The sequence below is a fragment of the Panulirus ornatus genome, chromosome 66 (genome assembly GCF_036320965.1).
Source record: "Panulirus ornatus isolate Po-2019 chromosome 66, ASM3632096v1, whole genome shotgun sequence".
NCBI lineage: Eukaryota > Metazoa > Arthropoda > Malacostraca > Decapoda > Palinuridae > Panulirus > Panulirus ornatus.
The window spans coordinates 23,887,398-23,910,777 of record NC_092289.1 but is presented as its reverse complement, the minus strand read 5'-3'; the positions used below and the strand labels follow the sequence as shown (position 1 = coordinate 23,910,777).

Sequence of the window (23,380 nt, the reverse complement as noted above, 5' to 3'; positions counted from 1 at the left end):
GTCACTCTGGACAACGCCCAGCGACGCTAAAGTTGTCTGAGTGTACACCCTGATGGGTCAATGAAGGTAACACAATCAGTATGACCGACCGACTAGAGTGTACTACGACCATGAACATAGAAGAACTGTCCTAAAACACTCAGGTATACCATCCCTGGCTCCCAGTGGTGGCTGCGTCGGCAGTTCATGAACATTCTCCCTCACAAACTAAACCATCTTCCACTCGTAAAGGAACACAAGGGTCGCGTGAATATGTCACGTGACATTGTAAAAATGCACAAACTGCGCCAGGACAAACGATTCGTCCCGTGACATCAGCAGAAAACCTTCGTCCACGTGACATATAAACACCAGGGTCGCCTCAGACTCTGCAGACCACCATGATCCCAGGAGCACTGGTGTGGAGTCTGGTTCTGAAGCAGAGGATCCAGGATCAGTAGGTCTGCTGGTGCACAACACACATGAATCGTAGATGATGAATAATTTATAGTATAAAATCCAGGCAACAAACCGGTCGTGTAAGATGTCTCACGTATCAATTATATTGTCAACCTAACCCTAAATGTACCTACCAAGGAGCCTCTCCTGCACTGAACGTTTCCTTTTTAAGTAAAACATGGATTCCAGAATCTCTCTCACAAAACATGGATTCCAGAATCTCTCTCACAAAAAAAGAAAGAAATCAGAATGAACTAAAAATCTAAAACATTAAGAATATAATTATCTGCCCGCTGACGTATACAGTGGAGAGGCCGTACAGTTAACGGTGCTCAATTCTGTGATAGAGACAAAAAAAAAAGGAATTGCCAAGGACATGAGGACGTACGGGATAACACCCCTCCGTCCCTCTCCCTGGAACCACTGACGTCATCTGTAAGGGGCAATAATGATAATTACATGACGACAAAGAACAATACCGATCATAAGGTAAAACAAGAAACAACAACAATCATATCCAGCACAAACGACATCATTACAAACAACGACAACAGTGATGCCAACACCAGCAGCAGCAGCAAAGTTTTCATGAGCAGTGTAGCCAAACAAACGACGATCCCCACGACCAATATCACCAGCACGCCTCTGCCTCCGTGATAACCAGTACTACAGTACTGGTGGCCGGCCATCTACTTACTACATAAGCTTGTTAACTCATCCCAGAAAAATAAGATCACGGAATTCCATCTTGCGACATCATCACACCACATCACCTCCTCAAAATGGCCCTAAACACATTCCTGCTTCTCATAACCACGACAGCCCCACTCCAGAACACGACGACGCCACCTCTGGGTATGACAGTGTGACTGAATCACATTACGTGGTCAGATCTTCCTCTGGCCACGTGAGCTGCTTCTATAAACCGTTGTAATATTTACACATAAACGATGAATATTCTGTTGTGCTTATCTATCATACCCAGGGGTCGCACCGTTGCTCATGAAGAAGTTAGAAATAACTCGTTAAAACGAGTCACTAAAACCTGTAAATAAACATCAAATGACGTTACCTTCTCGTCCAGTTATCAAGATCAGTTCTCTGTGTTTCACAACGACCAACAGTGTACTGTGATGACTTTAGTGTGTGAGGAGCCTCTAAGAAGCAGTAACAACAGCAGTCAATAATGTCACAGCAGTAGGCACCAGGAGGAAGTGAGGATTACAATGATCCTGCACAGAACATGGAACCTTGCAGAGTGGTCGGTCGAGGTATGGCAGTACCCCTGAGTTCGTGAAGAATAGTTTACGTTCGGTAGTACAGCTACAACTTTACCGTTTTCCTTGATGACATATTTAGCTTCACACGTGGTAATGGCACGGGTAACACTGCGAGAGAGCACGTTGGTTCGCTGACACTTGACATTTCACCTTCGCTCTACAGACCCACCCATTTCGTAACGTTATCCTCAGACTGGCCATTACCGTCCGCAGGTACAACGAAGTCATCTGACTTTTTGCGAGACGAGAGGACAGAACACCCGTTGTTCCAGGCAAGTGGCTGGCCAACACTGCCAACCAAGGAGGTACCTAGGCACATAACATTACTGCAGCCATACTCCTGATGAAGCAGGTTAACGACAGGCTGCTCTACGAAGCTCTCGCTGCTCTGCTTGTCAGCAGTGTGCGACACCTGCTGGGAGAGCTGAAACCTTGCCTCAGAAGTAAACAAGAGAATGTGGCTTCAGGCAGGTGCTCAGGGCCAGGTCCCTGCATGGCTTGCACTTCCCTCATGACTGGCTTTCAACTTTCTATCAAAATTATTTCTAAGAGAATACAACAATCGCAGACCACTCCTGTGTAGTACTCACCATCTCACGATCCATGTGGCTGTTACTGGACTCCCGCGGCATGATTGATGAGGTGCGCTGGCCTCGGGTTCCGGCGGCACTGGGCACTATGACACTCCGGCGGGTCTCCCCTCGCTATTAATGTACCCTCCACGACCCAGCTGCTCACCCTTGCTTATCGCTACAATATTCACACACCCTTAACAAACGCCGGCAGAGAGGCTCATTTTCACACGTCTGGCATTTATCTTGGGCTAGAAACAGAGCAAGGGAGGAAACAGTGTGTTTGGGGAGTGAATGCTTGGAGGGTGGTAGGGTGCTGGAGCAGCGGCGCGAGCGAAGAGAGACAGCCGTCCACACTGGCTGGCGGCTCGAGCGACACTGCCACCCAGGTGAAGGCCGCCGACTCTGGCCCGCCACCTTCACTCTTCCAGCACTCCCACACTCACCACCGTGGGCCACACGTGGGCCACCGGGAGGCACACACGGACCATCAGAGGACACTTGAGCTAACGAAAGCCACACAGACCACCAGAGGACACATGAACCACTAGAGGACAAATATAGACCACCACAAAACACACATGGACCACCACAGGACAAATATGGACCACCAGATGAAACACGTGGACCACCACAGGACACAGGATGCCAACTAACGCCGGGTCAGGGTCGTGGCGAGGGAACCCTGCATGACAGGCATCAGTGGAGTGGGGTAGACCTCCCCGACGAGGCCACCACTCCTACCCCTGCTGGTGCCGCGTCAGGCAACATCCTGACCTCGTCCTTATCCTTTCCCACCCCCCCCGGGGCTGCGTCACACAGCACCCTCTCTCCCCTCCCCTCATCCACTTTATCCTATATAATAGCCTCTTTAAAACGAAGAACGTTCCGTTGTAGATACTCGTTAACGGAATCTCTCGCGTGAAAAATCTTTGGAATCAGGTCGTCAGTATAAGGTAAGGAAGATTATACCTGTCCTCACCTCGTCTGTTTTACAGACACACGAGTATGTCTGCCCTAGTGTATGTGTGCCTAGTGTCAGGAGATATGAGGCCAGGCAGGCGGCCACAAGCCTAGCCCCACAGGTACAGAGGCGGGGAAAATTCATTGTTAAACAAACCTCACCGCTGACCACTGGCAGTGCATGGAGGAATTCAAGAACTTCAAGCGCTGTTTTTCAGCGTCGTTTGAATTCATTTGAATTATCTGTGAACTATTATATAAATATAACTCACGACATTAATTATTCAATAAAGACTAAATTCATCAACTCAAACTGTTCTTGTGTATTAGAAAAAAGTAATGTTTCAGTAAAAACTAAGAAATAAAAAAATTACAGAGAAAACAAGAGCCTGTGCAACATAGAGAATCAGCTGAGGGTCACATGTCTTCAAGTTTCTCGTTCCACATTACGTGGAGAAACCCGAGATCACCTCCCTGGACACCCATAGCTATATTCCTTCTCCCATTGAGAGGCACACTTGGGAGTAGAGAACAATACTTTAGCGTCCTACAGTGAAGTTGAACAGCGTGTCTAGCAATGGTTTCCGTCCCAGATATACAAGTACTGTCGTCCGCTCCAAGGACTGCATCCCTCCGTCCGTGACATCGCACAAAACCATGCTACAAAGTTCAGGTCAGACTCAAGGTCATCATTCATAAGGGTCGCACAGTCGTGCTAAAGGGTCGTACAGTCCTGCTCAAGTGTCGTACCGTCACGCACAAGAGTCGCACCGGCGTGCCCAAGGGTCGTACCGTGGTAGTTAAGGGTTTAAAGTAACAGTACCTAACCTACCCTGACCTAACCTAAAGGCTGAACAAACATTTATAAGTTTGCAGAACTAAAGTGACCATCAACTTTAGGATTAACCAAACAATATCTAAACTCGTATTGTAAACTAACATTACAGAGAGAATGAAACTAATGTTTTATTAACTCGGGAATGTACTGATAAAGTCAGTCAGGATTAAAGAAAACTTTATCTAAATCTCTGGGCTCGAACTAACGCTAGTAAGTTTGCAGGATCAAATTAACTGTCTCAATAGAGTGTGAAGTATGTGTGCTGTAGAATCTAAAGGTTTTAGGAGCTAAATGTTGATAAATCAGGATCCGTAACATACGTCATACATTCAATATACAAAAACTGATTAACAAAGGATTCAATCTTGACTTAAAAATCAGTATCCCTTATGAAAACAGTAGTACAAAGATATTAAATATACCTGTTGCGTCAACCTGCCACTTCCTGAATCCTTCACAATTTAAAAACGAAAAAAAGAAGATAAAAAAAATTGTTAAAAATATGTTCCACGAAAATAGCTACAACAGATAAAGCTTAATGTGCACCTACAAATCCTGTCATGTGTGTGAACAACATCCACCTTGTGTGAGAGCGGTGTAAGGCTCATTCTCGACATACTGTCATTATCTGCCTTTCGTATTTCTTGGGTAAGACTAAAATATTTTTTACAGCAGAACTGCCGCGTCAGGTTGTGGCTGGCGGGGTGGCGTACGATCCTCATCAACTCTGCCACACGAAGCCGATGAAATGAACGAATATCTAGAGACGAAATTATGATACTGTGATGACCAGCGAAGGTTTTGAGCATGACGACAAGATCCCTGGGTACGATTGCGAGGCCTTTCAGCACGATGACTTGACCCACGACCACTTGGATGGGTGAGACTAAAGGCTGGGTCATCATAGCCAAGGATTGTACCGTCATGGTCAAACAGACTCGTTCTGAGGTCAACTGCACCAGCTTGGTGAAACTGTTCCCAGCCTTCAGTGCTCAGGCTCGGGCCTCCTGAATTATATCATTCTCTAGAAAGGCGAAGCGACGGAAACCCAACATTCCTGCGCACTTTCAGACGTCCCCACGCAATATGCCCTTGCCCCTCCCACTCTCCAGCCAACTCTCCCCTAAAGCTCATACAGATAAACTTGTGTGTGTGTGTGTGTGTGTGTGTGTGTGTGTGTAAGGAATCGCCAGGCACAATCGCTCTCGCCACATGACAACCCATTCTTTGCATGTTACACATGATCGTACTTCTATGCATCTTTCATATCAAACTTCTCGCTTAGGTTCATGTCATGGCCTCTCGTTGTTCTGTTTCTGCATCTTTCGAAGAATTGTTCACTGATATGAAAATAAAGAATTATTCTTCTTTTCTCCATGATGGACAAATCAATGGTCTTTAACTCTCGCTGTTAATTCAACTCTTGATTCCTGTACCCTCTTTGTTACTCTCCCCTTGACTTTCTCTATTATAAAGCCTTTGTGCGTCTTCAAGTGTGGTGACTAAACGTGAGAAGAATATTCTAGTTTTTACCTGAGTTACGATGTGGACAGCGTGCTGAATATATCCTCATGCAATTTACTTGAATCGAACTTTACCCCTTCACTATTCTCCCTCCGCGGGGCTCTGCTGACGGGTTAAGTACAATGTCGACTTGCAAGTTGCTTTCACATACTGCTTCCTGCAGCTTATACCCTGCTAGATATATTCGTATTGAAGCCTTCTTTAACTATCTCCCATCTTCATTACTTTACATTTACTCATATCAACCATGTATCAAATGAACTTTGGTGTTTAACTTCCATTGCAAGTTAATGCAATCATCCTTCCTTTTTACTTCCCTCATAACCTTGGCATTATCAGCAAATCTATTCAGCTAGGAGACTAATCCTTCCGGCAAGTCATTCAAAAAGAACAAAAAAATAGCAATGGCCTCAGGAGCGAACTCGCGGCACGCCCATTTTGAGCCACCTCCTCTGAGATACGTCGTTTGTTCCCTTCCACCATGATAAAGTATCCGGCCGAGGAATCTTCCACTTGTGTCTGTCTAAAGACCTAACTTCTTCACCGTCACCTTCTCTAACAAGGTGTCAAGTGCTTAGTATATACACAGTTTACCCAATCATCCTTTACGACAAAAGCACACGCTGCAGCAATAAGACTTGGTCTTTATGGTCAAGGAGGGATATCATGGCAAACCACTTACCCGTACTTTTGCTCTCTCGTCGCGGGAAAAGTTTACTAATTCCTCTGCACATGATGTGTCACTGATCACCAGAGGGCCGAGGCTTGTCGGTATATCAGTCAGCATCTAAGCAGGAACGGTCATTATCACGTAACATAAGGAGAATTTAAGTCAGTCGAACGTCTTTCATATAAGTTCATCACCTTCAGTTATTTCGAATATAACAGGAGGACTTAGATGGCCATCTTCCTAATGAAGAAGGTAAGCAGTTCTCGATGCTGCTGCGTGTCGGCCGACACAGGCATCAGGTGGGAGTCCCGTGTTCAAGGATCACCGCTGGGGTTTGTATCAACAGCAAGAAAGCAGAGTAAGGACGGGGAAGAGGAAGGAGGGAAGAATTTGCACCATCAGTAAAAAGGTGACATTTTCCTCACGGTGAGCAAGGACGCCCAAACAACCTCCACCATCAACCAACTGAACGAGGATAACAAGATCATCTGTCGACGTATACAAACCAGACACAATAATTTCAGTTCTCCATCAATGACTTCATCATATTATGGCTGAACCTTGTTTACGACAGCATCAATAGAGGACAACCTTCAGGGCTATCATTGTTACTCATTTCATACAATGTGGCTTCGATCACGGTGGCGACCCTGAGGTTCTATACCGTAAAGAAAAAAAAAAAATATATATATATATATATATATATATATATATATATATATATATATATATATATATATATATATATATATATATATAATAATGTTACACGAAATGTAGGTTGTTTCCTGATGACGCGTTGTTCTCTTGGTCTCAGTTTCCGAGTTTGTTTTTCCAGATCTACCAACCAAGTCCTGAAGGTGTTGATGTCTTATACCTCTTAACTTGACCTTCCACCAACCCCTACCCCACTACTCTGTTCCTATCTCTCCGGGAACATGAAACAAGGACGTCCTGGGTCTTTTTTTACGATGGCAGCAGCTGTTGTTTGGCAGTCACACGGCGTCCTACCTCCAAGTCCTATGGTGAGAACTTTAACGATGCGCGACTCGTCAACACTGGCAGCATAAAGTCGTTTACAGACCAATGCCATTTATCTAAGGTCACTCAATATTAAACGATTCTTATTTCTAACGATAGCAAAAATAATACTAAACTATTTAGAATGTTCCTGATGAAAAAGTTGTCAGGCTGAGAACAGCATCATCATGATGCTCAGAAAAAGAGTTGAGGGTAACATCTACCTCGCCCCACATGACGTCACTGAGGACGGGGAGTCCCGGCCCAGTCCTCGCGCTGCCCCACCCTTCATCCCAGCAGTCTCGCCCTAGCACCCTCACCCCACCAGTCTCCACTTAGCACCCTCATCCCAGGATTTTCTCCCCAGCACGCTGCGTCGACCCAGGACTTTCACCCAAGGTTACTGCCCCACCCCCAGCACTGCTCAAGCACGTCCCATCATCCTGCACAGAAGTCTCCGGCAAGTCCCCGCGTTGCCCCCATCCCGCCCCAACACTTGTCCTGCCTCACGCTCCGCCCGGTCATGCTACGTGAGTCCCTGGCAAGTCCCCGCACTGTCCCAACACACCCCAACACCTGTATCGTCAGGCTGCACTACGTGAGTCTCCGGTAAGTCCCCGCGCATTGTCCCGTCCTACCGCACTACCTGTCCTGCCTCGTGCATCACCACCACAGCACACACCACCCTCTCCTCACACGTGGGGAACCCCGAGGAGTTAATGCCCCTCACGTGAGCCATGGAGGAACATTACGACACACACGCTGACGCTGCATGAGTCCTATGATGATAGTAGAGACGGAGACACATCCAGTACCCTCTCTTCACCATCACATGATGACGGACAGATGGAGACAACTCCAGCACCATGCACTGCCCAAAACTATGACTTTCAATACCTTCAAATCAAGGCTAAACAAACACTTCAGAAACATCTGTCATTGGTGAGCCGGCCTTTTTCCAAGATGGTAAACAACGCTTAATGTTTAAAGATTTATTTTTTCCCCAGTTCACATTTGAGCCTCTTCCCCGAAGTCTAATGCAATATGAATTTGGAGCTTTTTCACGTTACTCTTTTCAGTGAAATTCGCATGGTAGAATACTGTCTCCAGACCACTACACGGTGCTCCTTCTCTGACACGAGGATCAGCAGGAATGGTGGGTGAGGAGGTTCCTTCTGCTTTACTAAGACATGATAATGGATGGGGAGGCGACCCTCCCAACACCCTACCTTCCCACATCAATCATCTCCCACATCCTCATCCTGGACGTCCTCCCCATCCTTATCTGGACGTCATCTCCCCCATAACCCATGTCCACCGCCCCATCATCCTCCCCTCATCGGTCTGTACCTGTAAATCATCCACATTTCATCCTTAACTCATCATTCGTCACCCCAACCTCACACCGTCAACCTTAACCCACCAATCATTACTCATCATCTACCCGTCATGCTTTACGTATCACTACTTTATCATTCACTCATCACGTACTCTCATTTCCTCACCCACCTGGACCTACTTCCCTGCTGCTGTTGGCTTCTGCATCGCGTCCAGCAGTACCACCGGCCGCTCACTCTGCATCCTTTGGTGACTCGGAATTGAGCTATAACTGGGTCTGTAGGGACCTGACACTTGCTGGTATATAAGTATAAAATGACGTCACGTCTATCGTTATAATGACACCAGCTGAAGTCAACAGTGACTTCTTACATCGCAATATAATAATATAATGAATGACCTGAGCTGTTACCTAGAGTCAGTAATGACCTCGCATACGGCTGCACCACTTAACCTGCACACATCCTGCCTGCAGGTTCCTCTCCTACAGATCAAAGGAAGTTCCAGTCCCTCCAGCAACCGGTCCTGGAAGACAGATAAGATCCTGTTGTTGCTGATGCCAATACACGGGAGCGGGTTGTACTGACTGACGCGGCAGTATCAACCTTGACCCTTCTGGAGGGAGACATATTCTGGTGCTGCAGCGGTCCAGGGAACGTTGCTAGAACTGGTAAGACAGATGCGGGGAAACCCTGGGAACCCCTGTGACCTTGTAAGGGGATACCCCGAGGTCCAGCTCGGTCTGCCATATGTGGCCGTAGTAGTGCAGGAAGGCCACTGTCAGGTGGCCACAGTCCTGACGGAAAGCCACTATTATTATTGTGTGGCCATAGTACTGCTGGGAAGCCACTATCGCTACTGTATGGCCACAGTAACGACGAAGGGCCACCATCACTACTGTGTGGCCGCAGTACTGCGGCAACGGACAAGAACATGAAGCTGGGCAACAGGAAAACGTGAGCCTTCAACAGCAGTAGCAAGACAAATACCGACTGGACAACTGACAAGAATATTTGAGGAGACCTCCTCGAGATGTAGAGCGTTAATGTAGACTAAATGCTTCTTTCCCTCCAGGTATCAGGAGTTAAGAGAGTCGAGTTCTAGCTCGACAAAATTCCTTCGGTTCCATCCATAAAGCTGATAAACGCCGGGTGTCAGTACTGGTGATAGTAAACTGACTGACCTGGGTGCTTCCCGACCTTACTGGCCTTGATTGTTACCTCTGGTTGGTGGCCGAAGTGAACGGCTGCTGTGTGCTACTTTTACGAACCTGACTCCTGTCACTTGTTCCATCCGTCCCACAGACGACAGGGTTGTGGGTCAGCTGAAAAGCGGACAGGCAGCTGGAAGGCGAGGAGCAACTCAAGGCTGGTGCTGATGTTAACATAAGCCTTCTGTGCTCACCTTATGCCTTGAGTTCATAACCTGCTTATCTTATAATTCTTCAACAACAACAATATTACTTGAGTACTAAATCTGACTATGGTTCCTGCACATGTTTCTTGCAGCACAAAAGCATTTGTATAACTAGTTGCACTTTCACCTTACTTCTTTTTGAACAGTCTGCAGTCACAACCGGATGACCTGAGACTGTGTTTGTTGTGTTAATGATGGCTGCTGCCATGACTGACGACGGGGGAGTGTGAACGTGACCAAGGCAGTGGCTCTGTCCACACTGAGGCACTAACAACAAGCCGGGAGGATCCCCCCCACCCCCACCATCACAACTGTTTCCCTATGATGAATGTCACAATTCTGTGTAAATCAATAGTCTGTATTTTTGTGTGAATCACGTAACTGTATTCTATTCAATTCACGTATTTGTATTTCTGTGTGAATCGTGTAACTATTTCTGTGTAAATCATGTATCTGTATTACAAAATACACAGAATAAATACATGGATTTCTTGCTTTTTGGCAAGTGTGTATATGGTAGCCATAAGTACTCTACTTCTCCCAGCTATGCCTCCTCCTCACTGTGAACAAGGGCGGGCTACTCCCCTGCGTCATTCGTGGGCGGGAGTCATGTGGACCTCTGATGTCTGGCTTGTATTTCGAAACCATAAATGAAACTGCCACGGTAAAGAATTACCAGCGAGGCAACCCTTGCTGCGCCAGTTGCTTTTCTCTCACTAAATTAAACAAATAATGACAGTGAATTTGATGACACTAACTTTTCCTTCGGGTACACCTGAACTCAAGATAATAATCGCGAAGACCAAAACTCATCTCTACCGTCCTGAAGCAGGAACGTCCTCGCTCACCACGACCATCAGTGAACGACCGAGTGCGCTTGTGTCTCATCGACATGCTGAGGTATACCAATCGCTGCGAGGACGGTAGTCAGAATGAAAAACGTCTCTAGTTCTAATGTACATTACGAGAACATCACCAGACCAGGACCTGAGGTAACTGTGAAGACGCGAAATGATAAAGAACGATGGAAAATTACTAAAGGACCAATAAATTTGGGAACTACTGGTGTGTTGAGGTCAGGAGGAGCAGCCTCCGGCAACGCAAACAATGGCCGAGTTCATAAAGGCTGGGTCAGTAGCGCAATTAACATGAGGTCATAACCTCTGGCAGGTTTACTGATGATGCTTGGCTACCATCTCTCTCTCTCTCTCTCTCTCTCTCTCTCTCTCTCTCTCTCTCTCTCTCTCTCTCTCTCTCTCTGCAGACACACAATAGGTGAGCCACAGCGGCCTGCTGCTCCGACCCTTGATCAAAGCTTCACTGTGCACACTGCGTGCACTGACGACGGACAAAAACACCAAATACAGTCGAAAGCTGGCCACACACACACACACACACACACACACACACACAGATTACACCACGAACATCCTAACAAGGATGCTATTCAAAGCCACCCGCACACCACACAGACTAAGGAGAAGACAGCTGATGACATGATACACAATAGTGTACAGAATACAGAAAACAATGCGTTACACAGAATCTGGCGAGTGTCCTGTAGAGAGGTAAGTGTGGCAGACAGTCTCTGTGGTACACTGTGGAAACGTACCAGATCCTACTAGACTAATTAGGACTTTCAGTGAAGGTTATGTCCTCAAGGAATAGACACTCCTGAAGATAGCTCAGAATACAGACAGCCAAACTGAGTGCTCACCACAGATGACCAGACAGACCACAGATGCCGACCCAGGACACAGATAACAACACAGTCCATAACTACCCATAATTACCACCCTTCACGGAGACCACAGAATGCCACAGAGAACACACACAACAACGACGTGCGGTCGAACGCACAGACCAAACACTTGACATGATTACACGTGTAGACCACAGAGACCATATGACCAAACAGTACGCAGACGAAGATACAACACGTGTTCAAAAACGAAAATACGCCGAATAAACCATGTACACAATACCCACACACAAGAGACCGAATACGACCACACGGACCACAGACCAGCACGCAGACGATACCCTTAAATGTTCTCCATCGCAGCTGAGACGGCTCAGGGCAACTGAATGACCTGACTGTCCTCGACAGTGTGGCCACAGGTCCCAGGCCCTGGTTCACCCGGTCCTGAGCCACTGGTATAATCAAGGTTATACCCGCATACCCTTGACCTCAGACCTGTCAGACGGCAACCGGTCATGTCCAGTAATCCTCCACCAGCTTCCACAACTCACATCGTGAGTCCTCACGAATCATCTTTCATCGTATATAATGACTTTACTACATCAGGACTAGCAATCTTCTCTCACTTCACTCCAACAGTTGTTCCAGACTTCTCCCTCACCAACAGCCGCTCAAGACTTCTTCACTAACGATCTCCTGAAGCGGGTCACCCGCATTCAAGACATTCCAAGTGTTTACTCATTATTTCTAAAGACTCGGTGTACTTCACACACCGTCCATGATGGCAGAAGAAATATAACTTCTGTATTTCTCCTAGTGTGTGCATCAAGCAGTAGGTTTTTTTCCCCCGTCCTTCAAGATATGATAATGACGCGGTGCAGAGACCTGCAGCCCACCAGAAAAAAAAACAACTTTAAACCTCAAGACTCACTGCCTCCAATGTACTCGAGGAGGACGAGGAGGAGGAGGAGAAGGAGGAAAAACAGAAAAAAGAAGAAGAAGAAGAAGAAGAAGAAGAAGAAGAAGAAGAAGAGAGGAGGAGGAGGAGGAGGAGGAGGAGTCTCTACTCATGTTACTGCGCAGTGTCCTGCGGGAGATCACTCACCATAACCACCAGCACAAGCGTCACGTCTGAATCTGCCACAAAGACCTTATTCTGTCGGTTTCTGAGAGACTTCTGTTGTCTCAGTCCCTCGCTGATGTTCTCTTGATATTCTGAGTTGTAACTTAACATTCAGCATCGTGAAAAAGGATCACAAATTCGTACACTGCTGACCGGCGAGGGGGGGGATCCCTGCCGCCTCTGATAGCGGGACAAACTGCTCTTCCCTCCATCGTCATGTTCCCCTGTGACTAACACCTGGTGCTGGTCAAGCCACCAACTGACCCCCCCCCCCATCGCCCTAGCTGGTATCTGTTTATATACAGGTATGAGTAGCTTTTATTGTCTCTTGTTTATGTGAGGATGTCATTCTCCGATAAGATTATCATAATCAACATTATTATTATTTATCATCAGTTGTGGCAATTGTAGTAATAGTATCCCTGGGGACAGGAGAGAGTAAAAACACCACCCATGTATCTCCTGCGTGTCGTAGAAGACGACTGAGACGGGTAGAAGCTGGGGGTTTGGAAACCCTCCCAGCCTGCATAAACTTTATATAATCGGAGGCATAAGGAGCCACATGAGGAGTTTTTATTGAAGACTCGCTCGTTTTTCCTGACGGTGGTGAACAAGTAGAATACAGAGAGCTAGCACTCAAACAGCTAGTTCGGTTCGTTCGAGCGCTCACGGATTGTTCGGTTCTTTAGAACTAAAAGACCATCTTTATGCTGCATGTAACCATCTGTTCGACGTACGACCATCTATCGTACTCGGACGTCACAACTGTCATGTGGTCTGCCGTACTGGAATAATGTTGCAGGACAGCGGAAACTCCTGATGGCGAACTGAACATTATCGTGGTGTCTAAACCAACACAGGTGGCTCGACATTCCTCAGGTGGCCGAACCTAATGTGTTAGGTTCGAACTTCCGTGGCGTGTCAATCTCTGTGTTGGGTCCCAGTTTATGGGATGAGATCAGTGGCAGGTCTGAGGTCATACCGAGAGACTGGAGCGGCTGATTTTAACGATATTGGCGACAGCTGCGTGAAGACTTGATCCAAGATCTCTGCAGTTAAAACAACAAGACAATCTAAGTAGAGCAGATGAACCACTTCAAACCGACGCCGTCATGCCGTCAACTTATATTCTCAGTGAAATTCCTGTACTGTAAATTCCTAATTCCTACTTTTTAAAACATTACTTAAGATATGAAGGTATTGGCTTCAAAAGGCCAGTGATCTCTGGTGTAATAATCTTATTGAAACATTAGAAACAAATCATACCAGTAATTCAGAAATTAGGAATAAGGAAAACTAACGAATTATTTAGATTTAATGAAAGATAAATAAATCAGAAGCACACATGTTGAAACCTAATGATTAAAGTTACCAAGTTATATTTTGAGCTGAGACTCATTCATCACTACTAAAATTACACATGAAGCCCTTCATTACGAAGGTAACAACTACTGATTGTACAGAACACTGAAAATGGGAGCTTGCCAAGACAAAGCCCCCTGTGTTATACCAGGGAATAATGATAGTAATGATAATAATGGTAACGTGTTATGTGAGGGAGGGAGGCTACGGTATGTTGAGAACAGGACACTTCCGTTATTTGTGTCCCACCAAGAGTAACACGGGCAAAAGGCATAAGTGTGTATTCCGTTATGTTTGTGTATTCATAATACATATCATATGAATATGAATATCTCATTATTCAGCACCACAGAGCTTGAGCACTTGTTAATAAATAATCCTTCCTACCTGACGTGCAGCTTACTGGGACTACTTGCACCAGTACCTCCTCCACACACGGTACCTCATAAGGACGAAGTTTTGCATCGTGTTGTTGTTCTTGAGTTACCACCCTGACATGCATGTGTCCACAGCCGGGCAGACAGAAGCAAGGAGTGACGATACAACACCCGCATACACATAACAAGAGAGGGAGTCAGCTTCGGGAAAGCGTTGAAACAAGGGTTCTATAGTTGCCGCAGAATTTGTATGGGGGAAGATTGTGAATGAAGGATGGTGGAGTTGGTCGCCCAGCCACTCCAAGGGAGGGAGGAGCCACCGGACCAGCATACAGACCCCGCCCCAGGTGATGCATATGGCGAAAGCTGCCACTTTACCTCCACCGTCAGAGAAAGTCGGACGCCCAGGAATGCATAGTCAACGCTACAGCTAAATCTCTGCTGTACAAAGGGATGGATCAGACTGTGAACAAAGCTGAACAAGCTATTAGACATAAGCTTAACTGGTGTTTAATCAAACGTTTTATTGAAACTGAATTCAAAACTGTTGAAAAAGACAGTTAAGGTTGCTTATTAAGCTAGTCCTGAGCACAGAATTACAGAGGACTGTTCAGCAGTAGTAAACGGATGGTTAGACGAGCTTTCACGCAGCGTTCCTACTAAGATCAAAGGAAAATGAATTAATTCTCAACTGCCAATTAAAGACTTTAACCCTCTGAGTACGACGGTTCCACCGGGTATGACACTGCAACCTTCTGCCTCTTGAGTAATATGATCTGGGCTTTGACTTGACCCTTACAAGGTGAATCAAAGGTCACGCCGTTAGCACAAGGGTCGCACAGTCGTGCTGGAGGGGGTAGAACACAGTCAACCAGCCGCTGTCAGAAACATAAAACCCGGACCCACACAACACGACCAAACAAAGAAGGTTCCAGCGCCGGGAGCAGCAGCGGCGGCGACCGAGAGTAAGGGAGGGAGGTCGTGCCCTTAGCCACCCAGACCCAGAGGGTCGTTCAACTGTACTACTGAACGTTAACGTACACTGTATTGTCAATGGCAACTGTCCCGTTATAACGCAGAATAAATAGTCTAAATTAATTCAGGGACAAAAAATTTGTCAGGAACCCCACCAAACCGAAACCATCGGTCGCGTCCGTAAACGAAAATATATTACTTTAATATACGTCATAATGCGCCATACTATATCATATAGGAATTATACTGTTTCCTTTTTATACCCTGTCATAACTACCAACTGCCACCGTCCTATCAGCGCAATGCTCCCTCAGCCAGCCGGTGTAGGTTTATAATGACCTGTTCCTAACTCACATCATTTACTATTATCATTATAGTGAAGGACCTGATGTGACTGTAATATGTTTTGATATCTGAATCATAACGAATGAGGTCAACATCTAAGTTACGGAGAGAGAGAGAGAGAGAGAGAGAGAGAGAGAGAGAGAGAGAGAGAGAGAGAGAGAGAGAGAGAGAGAGAGAGAGAGAGAGAGAGAGAGAGAGAGAGAGAGAGAGAACAGACGACCGATGCTACACACACACACACACACACACAGTTCGGAACCATAACGGTGTGGAGCCCATCTGAGCTGATGCTACAAGAGCAGCCCCATTCTAACCAGTCATCGTCATCAAAAACCAAGTGTTTGTACAGACTGTTTGACATCTCGTCCCAAATTGCCTTTATCGTGTGTTTTTCTCTATATTCTTCACATCTGGCTGCACTGTATAATACTGTTGATCATAAGTATTATTATCATTATCATTATCACTACTATTATCATTATCATTATTATCATTATCATTATTACTATTATCAACATCATTATTATTATCATTATCATTACTATTATTATTATTATCTTTATTATTATTATCATTATTATTATTATTATTATCAATATTATTATTATTATTATTATCATTATTATTATTGTTATTATTATCATTATTATTATTATTATTATTATTATTATTATTATCATTATTATTATTATTATTATTATTATCATCATCATCATCATCATGATTATCATCATTACACAAGCGACATCAGTTATGGCGGGAAGTGTAAGGCAGCTGCCGTATATGAGGTGTTTAAAGCCGGGCAGGTTCTGGCCAGAGGAGAGGGCATTACGCTACCCTGATGCCGCCACACGCTGGCCAGCCGAAAATTCCCTCCTCGCACAGGAATTACAATACAAATGATAACAACAAAATTAATCAAATGAAGGCTAGTACAATACGAATAATGTCGGGATAAATCACAGTAAATGTGTAGAGGGTGAACATACCAGGGCGGAGCCAGCGGAAGGGCGGGAGGAAGTTGTGGTAACGTTGTCGTTGTTATTGTTGGGTCCCTGTGACCGCTGATCCCTGCTGCTGCTGCTGAATGTACGTCCTGCTGGCCGCCTCCTGCTCTCCTACCCCCTACCAGCCCTTATGAGGCCTCTCCTATCCCTGCCACTCCTGGTGAGACCTCTCTTACCCTGTCAGCCCTTATGAGGCCTCTCCTGCCCCTATCAGCCCTTGTGAAGCCTCTCCCACATCACCAGTGTCAGTCCTGGTGAAGCCTCTCTACCCCTGGGAGAGAACCGTGGATGTGAGAAGCTCAAGGGAGGTTCCTCGTTGGCTGAATGTAAATAAAATGGATAGAAAGTAGCACAAGACTCACCGTGAGGGCCTCAACCTTGTCCCTGAAGTAGTCCTTGATCTGGTCGAGAGTGGAGGGCGGGTCTGGGAGACCAGGCACTGTGCCTGACCATTTCTCCTCCAGGGACGATGAGCCCCACGGCAGACTACCAATCCCCATATTCACCAGCACCACTGCCGCTCGCTCGCTTCACCACCAACACTTACGTTCACTACCACCACCGCTCAGTTCACCATCATTGCTCAGTTCAACTCAACCACACTAACACTTACTCTAACCTACACTATCACTGTAGCAGCACCACTGTGTTCACTGCCACTACCACCACAACAAAGTCGTGATTTTGACTAGCCCAGCGAGTGCTGTGAGGTCTGTGGTCAGTCTTATGAGGTGTCTGATTGTTTTATAAACCGTTCAGATTTCCCAAGAATCTTTATGCATTTGAACAGCGTTCAAAAATTATGACTCGTTCTTCTATTTCTTAACAGAAAGAAGGCAGTACTGATTGTAATGATACCACATCTTCATCGTAGATGAGGCAGTAATATTACGGTGGACAGGAATACCCACACACCAGCCTCCACCACCGCTCACACATCCCAACTGAAAATACCGTACCACAGCACCTGATGCTGCTGTGGTCCAGACCTTCTACAACACAGGTTCCCTGGGATGTGCCGTTCCCTCCTGCTGAGTAACAGCCAAACACCCAGCCGGCCGGCGGTGTCACTGCTTCCTCCACACTGCAGCAATTTCAGGTCTATTGCAGGAGATCTGGACACAGGTTCCAGCTGAGCCTGCGACATCGGCAGCTCACTGCTCGACGGACGCTCTCTATGACCAAGCAGCGTGAGAGAGTCTGGCTCCTAACCTGGCAGATGGTACTCACGCCACCGTACCGTTATACAGTTTTTGCTTGGTTAGGTGAGATTCATCTGAACCAATGTTTACATGTGGTGATCATATCAGTATTTCGTGTGGTGAGGCAGGGCTAAGTCGCGATCTGCTCTTCATGTAGTAGCCCACCTGTTGTCCTGGCCAGTCACACCTACAACACACATATCCTCTTGACCTCTTCTTTCTTGTTTCGTGCTTCAGACTCCTGACAATGTCACCTCATCCACCCACATGGCCAATTCTTGCCGTCTGCTCTACAGTTCTTCCTGCAGGAGTGCTGTGGCGGCCGCGAGCGGTGTGTCGTTGGTGCGGACGTCAGGAAGCGACTGGCGTACGGCCGACATACGATGAACACCCGCCCTGGCCACGAGCATGAGGACGCGAAACTCGGCCGAAATACGGTAATTGATGAAGAAAGTCCCGACCAGATGGGTTGGCGAGTATCAGTAAAGACAATAGTTTGTATCTGGGAAGCATTAATGGCTGGCGCAAGTTGTACTTTCTCATCCAGGGTCCACAGATGTGGTTATGTGTGTAATATGACGAGGAACGTTGATCATGCAGAAAGAAAGAGAAAAATCGTTAAGGCAGGTGTTGGCACCCCTGAGACTGGCGCCAACACCTGCTAGTAACAGTTCGCCCTCCCCTCCCGGGGGTTGCCATCAACACATGCTAACCCGTTAATAACAGCCCCAACTCCGGAGGTTGGCTTCAAAACGATCTAGGTATGTACAACTGTATATACTACACATTTTTTCTTTATAACTAATCGTACCTGAAACCGTATTTCCTTGCATACATTCCAGGGGGACAATACTACCATCGTCACACGTATACGGGCACTGTTCTGTTGGAAACACAACAGAACTTGAAATACATAGGACGCCTCCTCACTAAAGACTGCCTGTGGCTGGGGAGGTTGTGCTACTCTCAGGTGTGCGAGAAAAGTGGGCATGGGTCTATGATAGTCGCTCCTGTTGATGCTAAGAGCTCAAGTACGTGAGAGAAAGTTTACTCGCTCTAGAAATGAAAAAAAAAGTCAATGCAATTACTTCAGTGCAACTTGTCTTTGAACATTTTTACGACGATTAGCACCATAATTGCTCGGGTATGACGTGTCTTCCTCATCCTGTCATGTTTAGTCACGAAGTTCACCTATGAACCGAACCCTCTCCCTACTGGCCTACGCCAAACGAGACTTCGTACTGCCACTGCAAGTGCTTCCTAGCCCTATCCCTTCTGGCCCACATCGCAAAAGCCTCTGTCTTGGCACTGCAAGTGCTTCCTAGTCTTCTCCCTTCTGGACCTCAGCACAAAAGTTTCCGTGTTGCTACTGCAAGCGCTTTCTTCGTACGCTTCAAGTACAGCAAGAACACCCCAGCAAGCATTCACCATGGCCGACCGCTTGATGCAGGAACCTGTCCACTTAACCCCGAGGTACAAAATCAACTTTTTTTTTTACCCCTCTGCACACAAGCGACGGGAGAGAATGAGCCAGTATGAGCGTTTAAAAACAGATATTACCTGTACGTCAATTCGACCCTGAATGAAATACGAAATAAGATCTTCAGGAAAAGTTATGGAACACTGAGCGCTGGCTATCCATCAAGAGCAGTACCACACTTCAGCAACAGTAATCTCACTTCATCCTAAGCGTAACAAACACTTTGGTTGGCTGGTGCACCAGGCAGTGCGGGTGTTCCACCCCTAGACCCAGGCAGACCCCCACCCCCCTCAACACACACACACACACACACACACACTGTCAGCTGCCGCCACGGTAAAGCAGGCAATAATCGGCTCCGGGCATCTCTTCGAAGTCTAGGACATACATTACCAATACATTCTGCTCCTAGGAAATCCTTTTAAGAGTTTTAATGGCCTTCATCTGCTGATCTGTATTTGCGAGGACTGGAATACACACAATTTCATTAGGGATCCGAATGAAATTCTAAAATACTTTGTGCTGAAAATATTTCAGGAAATTATGGTCAATGTTACTTTAAACATTTTTCTGCTTTCAAGAACGAAATTATGATAACATTAATTCAAGCCTCTTTTTCCATGACTCATCCTCGATACTCGCTGTTTATTACTGCGGGGGAAGTCCTCCACACGGACCCGGACCATGGGTTATGTACGTTCACGAGCAACTTCACCGATGAGGAGTACACTAATGCCACAAACTCACACGAGTATAGAATCTGTGCAGATTACAGTCATCCAGACTGTTTTCCGGGGTACAGTGTCATGTGTAACAAATTAATCAATACAGATCTCACTACAATACGTTAGGTGTTGTTTGTTTCTCTTTACAGGATTGCATAAAATCATCTGTATCTAGGTATCATCCAGTGAAATAATATTTCTCATATATGATATAGCATACCTATCCTACCCTCTTCCCCTCGCCTTTCATGGATTTGGTGATGAAAAGACTGATTAGTATTTCCACGTCGTTTCATACTTGTTCCTCTTCAGTGGAAACAGAAAAGCGAGCAGTAACACAATACAACCTGGACATACTGCTTGAATGTTATCCAATTTTGTCCTAACAAGATATTGAGAACTTCGGTATAAACGAAACGATTATCAACATATGGGATGTTAACCAGATAAGCGTCTGTAGACAGTCCTCACATTTCCAAACCTAAAGACCGGGAATCGTCGGCTGTTATAAAAACCGCGTTTGGCATGATGTTAGGGCTAGGGTGTACACTTGCGCCCGGCTGGATATTTGTACTAACCTGTTCACCTGAGGCTGATAGGAATTTAGTCTAGGCTGTGCAGTGCAGACTGGCAATATATTGTAGAAGCTTGTGACTTAATGATGACCAGAACACATGCAGGGTACTCGATAAATATGACTGAATAGTTGCATGGCTAAAGATAAATGTGTTCAAGGGGTTCAGTATGTGAGCTAAGACATAATATGCAAGTCATGATTATAAATCCAGAAAAGATTCAATGATATGTACAGGTAAAATGTGATACAAAGATATCATAAGATATCCGGAAAGTGTATAAAATATGAACCTGAAAGAAAAATGCCACGCCCAAAAAAAAATCAGTTGCACGCAGTAGAAAACCAAACAAATAAGGATATTACAAAAGTAGTGGCAAGTTCCACCATGACGCACCACCACCACGTCATCACACTGAGCTATGACTTGGGTATATTATGCTCAAAGGCCAACTACAAACTGAGAACGAGAAAATGTTTACCGCACTGTTCCCTCAGAATATATCAAGGTCTGCAAGACTACAGGAACTCTTGTATTGACAGTGAATGACATCAAGATTAGCAATGGTTTCCCACCATACAGCAACACTGACCAGGTCTGTACTGCCTTTCTTGGCGGACAGATGGAAGACGAGGTCGAAGATGCCCGAAGCTACGGGTCCACCCAGTTCTCACCCGCCCACCGCAGCCTTGATTGATTGCTCGCGCTACAAATACATATCCGCTATTTATATTTCCGTCCGTCTACACCTTGATGGTACCTATTTTAGTAACTGTTCAGGTTCTTTCAGCTCGACTGAAGCTGAGATGAGGACGGTGGTAGTGGTGAGGAAGGCGACAAACCTAGTCGCGACAGGTGGATGCGTCTGCTCTCCTTCCTACCCACAACTGCGATGCCTGACATTAAGCTCCCTCTTCAAATCACCACTTTACTTCCATTTTCACCGTTGCTGTCAGTCCAGGTCTACGCCATATGCATCCAGTATATTAGTTTCTCCCTGCCACGGCTGCCGCAGTCTTCCGGCAGCACCTTACAAGAACAAACTATTCTTTCTCGCCACTTCTTATCAACATCCGTTCCTCCATCATTCACTATCAGTACTTCATATACCCAGAGATAACCACAATATCACTACCATTCTGCAAAACCGATGTGCTCCTGAGATTCTAATCGGCATTGACGTTATTGAAAATATATATTGCTATGAAAGACGTTGAAAATATTACTGTCAGCAGTGACGGTAAGGTTCACCAACATATTCCACTCAGCATAAGAGGCACAACCAGGCGCCGCTGGTTTGGTAACTGTCACAAAGGACATGTGCAATCAAACCTGGGAATTTACTGAAGCAAATTATTGATTACTCAACGTGCTACTAACAGTGCTTCAGCTATGAAGTCTCTCTCTCTCTCTCTCTCTCTCTCTCTCTCTCTCTCTCTCTCTCTCTCTCTCTCTCTCTCTCTCTCTCTCTCTCTCTCTCTCCTAAACTTCGTTAAACCTCTGTACTCCTGTTTTCTGTCATTTATGCTTCACTTCTCTTCCCATTTTTGTAGCTCTTTTCACCACCAATTTCCCTTCATGCCGAAATATTTTATCATATTCCATCCTTCACCCTCACTTACCTTTCCCGATCCCTCTCTTTTCCCCTGTGCACTTGTTCTCTCCTCTGATTTTGCTTTCTGTTTTCTGTGATTCTCAGCACCTCACTACATCATTATCTTTTCCCCTCCAGCTCCACCGACCCAATTACCACCTTCTTTTCCTCTAATTGATCTCCTTCCAACTCGCTCACGCTTAGCACACTTACAACTTCCTCTGTCTCCTCACTCCCCGTCACCTGCCACCCACCAGTAACTTGCACAGTCGGCGTGTCGGCCGCGGCGACCTTTACCCCCCATCCTGTCCCGTTATGTTTTGATGACAACCATTTGGTTCTCACACTCACCTCCCACCCGAAACCTTATCAACATCCGAGATAACTCTGCCCAGACTGTCTAGCCGGTGGTAAAGGAAGGGGGAACCCAGCGGATTAGTGGTAGTAATACACGTGTATGTGGTGGTATTTTATCTTAATGTTCTAGTTTGGTAGATGAAAAAAAATGTACCATAATGACCGCGGCAAAGGTGTTAATGTTAAAAGGTAATAACATTTATTTTCTAAAATAACCTGGCATTGGAAAGTTTAACGATATGAGCCAAGTAAGGTCCTGAACATAAACTGTGATCACCTGAGATTAATCTTAATGTTTTCTGAACCGTAAATACACCCGGAGTTTCTATATTTCAACTTTCATCATCTCCAGATGAGATTACTGTTAACAGCAGTAGTGATGGCTTCGACCATGCACGGGGAGCTAGTGTGAAGGTAGCGGATGGGGAGGAGGTGGCCTCCACCTACCAGTTGGTGCCACCTGCCTGCTCCCAGCACCAGTGGTTACCACCACAAAT

General features: G+C 45.9%; 1 protein-coding gene across 5 annotated transcripts in view; it reads right to left on the bottom strand.

Annotated features, from left to right (window-relative positions):
• ome (dipeptidyl peptidase 4 omega) overlaps positions 1-23,380 on the bottom strand; it is a 131,632-nt gene that overhangs the window by 51,223 nt on the left and 57,029 nt on the right. The window contains exon 1 of one of the 5 annotated variants that reach the window (XM_071658578.1): positions 17,313-17,487. The exons of 2 other annotated variants lie outside the window; for them this stretch is intronic. In XM_071658578.1, coding sequence (XP_071514679.1) covers positions 17,313-17,450 — 138 coding nt within the window. In that variant the 5' untranslated portion in view covers positions 17,451-17,487. Of the gene's footprint in view, positions 1-2,308; positions 2,675-12,866; positions 13,011-17,312; positions 17,488-23,380 lie in introns of those variants that run through there. 2 more of the 5 variants (XM_071658580.1, XM_071658582.1) reach the window with 2 other exon arrangements.